General features: G+C 51.9%; 1 protein-coding gene across 1 annotated transcript in view; it reads left to right on the forward strand.

Annotated features, from left to right (window-relative positions):
• CHEK1 (checkpoint kinase 1) overlaps positions 1-6,307 on the forward strand; it is a gene marked incomplete at its 5' end in the record, with an annotated part of 26,353 nt that overhangs the window by 1,768 nt on the left and 18,278 nt on the right. Inside the window, 4 exon segments of the mRNA XM_014588760.1 lie at positions 83-147; positions 238-307; positions 3,878-4,066; positions 4,782-4,886. Coding sequence (XP_014444246.1) covers positions 83-147; positions 238-307; positions 3,878-4,066; positions 4,782-4,886 — 429 coding nt within the window.

Below are 6,307 nucleotides of genomic sequence, written 5' to 3' on the forward strand. Positions count from 1 at the left end.
GCTGAAGTGCGGTCGGGAGGCCCAGGCCTCGGGGAGCAGTGGTGCTGACGCTGGCGAGCTCACGTCTGTGATTGGCTTGCAGAGCCTGACATCGGCATGCCGGAGCAGGACGCGCAGAGGTTCTTCCAGCAGCTCATCGCGGGCGTGGTACGTACGCGGCTGTTTGCTTTCACTTGACGTCAGTCTGAGTGAAGTGAGCTACCAAATTCTGGAGCGCTCCCCTCTGCTTCCCCTTAGGTTTATCTGCATGGGATCGGAATCACTCACAGGGACATTAAGCCAGAGAATCTGCTGTTGGATGAACGGGGTAAGTATAGCCTGCTCGCACCACGTCAGCGGCCTTAGCAGAGCTGGAAGGCAAATCGGGCCCTCGTGCCACTGAGACCTCGGCAGGGACATCCTGAACGACCGCAGAATCTGGGAGGCCTGACAGGTTTGGGCTTCAGGTTGTGAACCAAGCAGAGCAATGGGACCTAGGAACAGGGTAGCCGATGAGACGACGCGTTAGAAAGCTTCACAGCTGCTCGGTGAGCCGACGAGGGCAGGCGCCCTCGGCAGCTGTCCTGTGCCTTCTTTTCAGCCGTGACTTGGATGAAGGTGCAAGAGACTTCGCTCTGTTTCCCGGATGTCGTGAGCCTTCTGGGGGGGATGCAGAGCATGTGAGCTTATAGGATCAGGTTCAGAGAGGGCAGGCGTCAGCTACACGAGGTAGGGTGTGGGGTCTGGTTATTTACTGCTTCACTCCTAGCATCAGGGTAGTGCCTGGCATGGTGGGGTTTCAGAAATACTGAGTGACTGAATTTGGCAGACCTAAGAGGTAGGTCGGAACTCACAAGTTGTTTTCTTTTTTCTTTTAAAGAATTATTTACCTTTATCTATTATGATTATTATTATTTTCCAGTTTGATCAGAGGGAAGCGGGCGGGGGCTGGGGGGGTGAGAAAGTGAGCCACCAGGTCCGGGCCTCAAACGACAGTCAGCCATGCGAGAGTCCGATGCCTTTAACCACCAGGCCACTTGCCAGCCCCCCGAGTTGTTTTCTAATAGAGAAAAGTCTAAAATCCCATCTTTGGAGTTGAAAAAGAAGCTAAACAAGTATAATCAGGTGGATTTGGGCAGAAAGACGGGTCAAAAAGGATGCTTTCCTGGGCTGCAGCCTCACCACTGTCACCTGTGGGTCGGCGAGGAACTGAGCTGAGGCCGTCCAGGGCGAGAAAGGTGGTGGCCCAGCACTCCCTGGGATGCTGCAGTGCAGACAGAGGCTGGAGTCCTGGCCCGCTCTGTCCAGGGCAGGCTGACTGCTGAGCTGCTTCTCTGGGGGAGAGCAGAGGGCGAAAGGGCTCTCAACCATGCAGAACAAGGGGCTGGAGGCACTCACAGGAAGCCTGCTCGCTCGCTTTAATACGGCTCTGCAGGGCAGAGAGCTGAAAATGACAAGGGTTAGTTTACGGATTGGTCTAGAAAAAGAGGCTACTGTGTGGTGTGTGTGTTGATAGCGTGAGAGTCAGACGCTGGGTTATTAACCGTCGGGTACTTACAGGCATTTACGTGATGCTGGGCCAGTTAAAGTACTTTCGAGATCTTGTCCAACCCTGAAGTTTAGTTAATTTAACTAGCCTCTTCCAAAATCCGTTAAAAGGCATATGGCGAGTTTTAGGGAAGCAGGGAATTGTGTGGGGCTGTAGGGTAGTCCTGGCGAGCCGAGAAGCGAGTGCAACACACGCTGCGGGGACGCTCGGTTGTGCGCCGTGTTCTTCCTGCGGCTTTCGAATGCAGTAACCTCATGTCGCACCTGCTCCGTCTCCCTGCTCATCTACGAAGCACGCTCTGGTGAGATGCAGGTTTCAAGCTGCGTGAAACCTGGGAAAGGAGAAGCCGTCTCAGCACGAGGGAGCGCGGCTAAGGGAGACAGCTTGCGCTCTGGGCTCCTTGACCCCTCAGTTTGGCGAAGGCTGCCGCACATGAGGCGCAGTCTCCGGTCAGTTGCTCCACTTCTGTCTGCCTCACTCTCCTTACCTTAAGGTGGGGTAAGGACAGGGATACCCGTGCCTGTGTCTCTCTTCTGGTAGGTACCTGGCACACAGGGGATGCTGAGAAAACGGTAGCTGTTGCTACGTAAAAATCCAGTGTAAATTAGATCGTGTGATACGTGCTTTTTTCTTATGTTTATGTGAATTTTACTTTTTACTCTTTTAATATATGTTTAGACAGCATGAAAATCTTTTATTTAAAACTTTAAAAGCTTAGGCGCCTATGGTGTCAGCAGGTGGCATGGTGGTTAATGTGCTGGATCCCACATGGCCTCTTCCCCAGTTCGAGTGCTAGACCCAGCATCCCTGGAGGACGGAGTGGAAGGGGTAGTGGTGTGGCCATCCCCAGAGGGCGATTTCTTCTTTTCCCCCTTTCTCTGTCTCATTCTGGCAAGTGCCATATGCCCTATAGCAAAAATATCTAAAAAAAAAAAAAAAATTAGGCACATAAAAGTTTTATAAAATAAATAATACTGAAATATAATAAATATCTTTGTACTCATGGGTTTAAAAAATAAAACATAATAGTGGTGGTTTTGTAAAAACTGGAAACACCCAAAGGTATACCAACAATAAAACATAAATTATGAGATGGATGAATCATACCTACAAGCAGTGACATGGGTGAATTTCAAGAATATGGTAGCAAAAAAAGGACAGTTGAAAAAGGAATGATGTGGTCTAATTCTGTATAGTGAAGTGCAAAAATAGATAAAACCAAATATATTAAAAACAAACATGGAAAACCACTTAGAAAAACGAGAGCATACTAAAGCTCAGCTGGCCTTTCCTCTGAGCAGGAAGAGGAGGGGACCGATTGAGGGAAGAATCTTCAGGGCTTTCAGAGGAAATATAACACTATTAAACTGGGTATCAGGCGAGTGGATATTCATTGTTCTTTATTCTTATTCTTTATTATTTGTATGTCATATCTCAATATTCTTTTGTTTCTACTCAGTATTTAGTAATTTAAAAAATACATGTTACCAATTTTGAGGCCTGTTCTGTCCAATGCCGTGGTGGTCTGCCTGGCAACCGTTGTGCCTCCCTGAGGTACGTGCACTCACGGAGGCCTACAGAGGGAGGGTGAGAAATCACCCCCTCTCCCCCCAGGGGTATGGCTCATTCTCCTGGGATTTGGGGCACACATGAACACATGCCAGGCCTGATTTTCAAGCCCTCACGTCCAAGACTTGAACTGCTTTCTGCCACGTGGGGGTCCAGCACCTTAAACACCATGCCACCTGCCGGCCTTTCGTAGCCCTCCGGGTCGTCCACTGTCAGTCTTTGTGCACGGACCTGCTGCCACTCTGGCAGGCCCGGTGCTTGTCGTCACTACCGCGGGCACTCGCCCAGTGCTGGGCCCTGCCTGCGGGGGTGTTGAGGGTTGAGGACGGAAAACCGGCGTGAACGTTGCCCTTCTGGTTTGTTTCTGTGTGCACGTCCCTCCTCCTCTTTAACTCAGCCACCATGTGGAGTCCGCAGGGGTGCTGGGCTCCACGTCTCCCTTGCCACCTGGGTTGGTTTGCTGCCAAGATCTCCGGCTGTACCTTTGATGTCGCTGGCGTCCCAGCCCCACGCCACGCTCGCTACACCGCCGGGAGTGCTCTTCCCGAGGGCGGCTCCTGCTGTCTCCAGCGTCCGTCAGCCCAGCCCGGGCCTTGGTGTTGCCGTTCTCTCTCAAGTTCGTAGAAGAGACGCCGCCTTCCTCTAGTTTTAAATTTATTTTATTTTAAGAGGGAGAAAAGTTCTGCAGACCCTGAGTGATGTCTGATTTTCCAGGGAAACCAAGTTCCCCCAAGCATATCTGAAACGTCTCCGGTGACAGCCCTGTCCCTTTTGGCCTAGACAACCTCAAGATCTCGGACTTCGGCTTGGCCACGGTGTTCCGGCACAACCGCCGGGAGCGCCTGCTGAGTAAGATGTGTGGCACCCTGCCCTATGTCGCCCCCGAGCTCCTGAAGAGGAGGGAGTTCCGCGCAGAGCCAGTCGACGTCTGGTCCTGCGGGATCGTGCTCACTGCCATGCTGGCTGGAGGTGAGAGCTGGCGGTCAGAGCCCGCCCTGTGGGTCAGCGCGAGTGCTGCAGCCGGGCCGTCCAGGGGCACCCGGTCAGCCGGGCTGCTCGGCCCGCACACAGCAGACGTGTGTTTCACCTGGTTCTGGAGCCCGGGTCTCCGAGGTCAGGGCGCCGGCTGGCCGTGTTCTGGCCGGCAGGTGCCATTCTGCTGTGTGCTCACATGGCAGAGAGCAGAGGCAAGCCCCTGACACTGACCCCAGTCCCGGGGTACCCACTGCCTACCAAGATCCTCCCACGTGCTGTCACGTAGCTTAGGGTGACAAACAGAGGCAGGGTCCCTGTACTACGGCCCGCCCCGGCCTCTGTGTCTGGGGTACTCTGGGTGGGGTCTGGCCCGCTGTGTCCTGTCCAGCCCAGCGTGTGACCCCAGGGGACACCAGCAGTCACTTACAGTTACCTTGGACGGGTCGGAGCTGTGCACCCCAAGGCTGCGGTAAAATGAGGGGTCGCTGTCGAAGGGACAGTCTCCGCAGCTGCCCGTGTAGTCACAGGCGCGCTCTGAGGAGAGCAGGGCAAGAAGGGGCTCGTCCTCGGAGCGCCTCTGCTCTGCCGGGGGGTTCTCTGCCTAGCTTGAAAACCGTGCTGAGTGAAAGCTGGAGGAGGCTGGGTGGGGGTCGCGGACTCTGTCCTGAACGCCGCGCTCAGCGGACTCTGGGGCTTGTTTCATTTTTAGAACTGCCGTGGGACCAGCCCAGTGACAGTTGTCAGGAATATTCTGATTGGAAAGAAAAGAAAACATACCTCAACCCTTGGAAAAAAATCGATTCTGCTCCTCTAGGTAACTCAGTTCACCGTCATTAAAAGTACTGACTTCTGACATTATTTTCCTTTAACTTTTAAATAGTCAAATAATATGTCCTTGTAGGTGCACTAGAAAATGTAAATAACAAGGAAAAACCGCCTTAACCAGCACTCAAGTAACTCTAAGATGTGATAAGCACCTACACTTCGTAACACGTACATGTGCGTGTGAGCGGTTTCTCAGTCTGTTACACACAGTGGGGTCTTGCCGCACATGCTGTCTCATAACCAGGATGTGGTCTTAATGCTCTGTGGACATACAGCTATGATTCTAATTGTGGGTCTACATTCTGTTTTGTTTTCTAAGTTGATTTACTTCTGTGAGACACAGAAAGGTAGAAACGTCTGTCTTTTGCTTGTGAGCCAGACGGCACCCCAGCAGGGCCATTTTTTTCCTTTCACTGCCAGAGGGTCCACGCAGCTGTGTGAGGCTGGGGTGAAGCACCCCCAGTGGAGCCTCTGAGGGCCGCCCTCTGGTCGTCCATGCCGTGAGGGCCCTGGGCAGGTGCCTGTGTGGCCTTCAAGCTGCCAGGCCATCAGGTGGACTCTGGTCGGCCGCGGGGAATCTGACTTCCACTGCGCAGGCCTGGACGCTGTGCTCCTTCTCAGCCTGCCCTGGGTCACGGCAGTCTTGTGGTGCACGCGGGTCTCTGGACCCCAGCCCAGAAGCTCTCCCTGTGTGTCCTACGGAGCTTTGTTTACTGCTGTGCCCTGGCTGCTTCGTGACTGTGTTCGAAGGCCCTGACTGTGTATCCCTCCCTCCCCTCCTCCCTCCCTCCCTCCCTTCCTTCCTTCCTTTCTGTCTTTCTGTCTTTTTTTTAAAAAAAGAAATATGTATTAAATTTTATTTATCTATACATTTTTCTTTTTTTTTTTCTTTTTTTTTTTTGGAGAGGTTTTTGCTATAGGGCATGTGCGCTCGCCAGACAGAGAGAGACAGAGAGACAGAAAGCGAGAAATCACCCCCCAGGGGGGATGGCCACACCGCAATCCCTTCTCCTCCATTCTCCTCTCGGGATCTTGGGCACGCACGCACACGCGCCCGGCATGAGTTTAAGCCGTAGGGTATGGGACTTGAACCGCAGTCGGCTACATGGGAGTCCAGCGACATAGCCATTACGCTAAGGATATTTCTTGATAGACTTATGCAGTTCACTTTGTTGGAGGTTTAAATATTTTTCTAAATTTTTGCTGTTACAATAAAGATATGATAAGCTTCAATATAACTTAATCTTTGTGTGTGTGTGTATATATACTTTTTAAAAAAAGAAATATGTATTAAATTTTATTTATCTATACATTTTTCTTTTTTTTTTTCTTTTTTTTTTTTGGAGAGGTTTTTGCTATAGGGCATGTGCGCTCGCCAGACAGAGAGAGACAGAGAGACAGAAAGCGAGA

The sequence above is a fragment of the Tupaia chinensis genome, unplaced genomic scaffold (genome assembly GCF_000334495.1).
Source record: "Tupaia chinensis unplaced genomic scaffold, TupChi_1.0 Scaffold000037_4, whole genome shotgun sequence".
NCBI classification, from domain to species: Eukaryota; Metazoa; Chordata; class Mammalia; order Scandentia; family Tupaiidae; genus Tupaia; species Tupaia belangeri.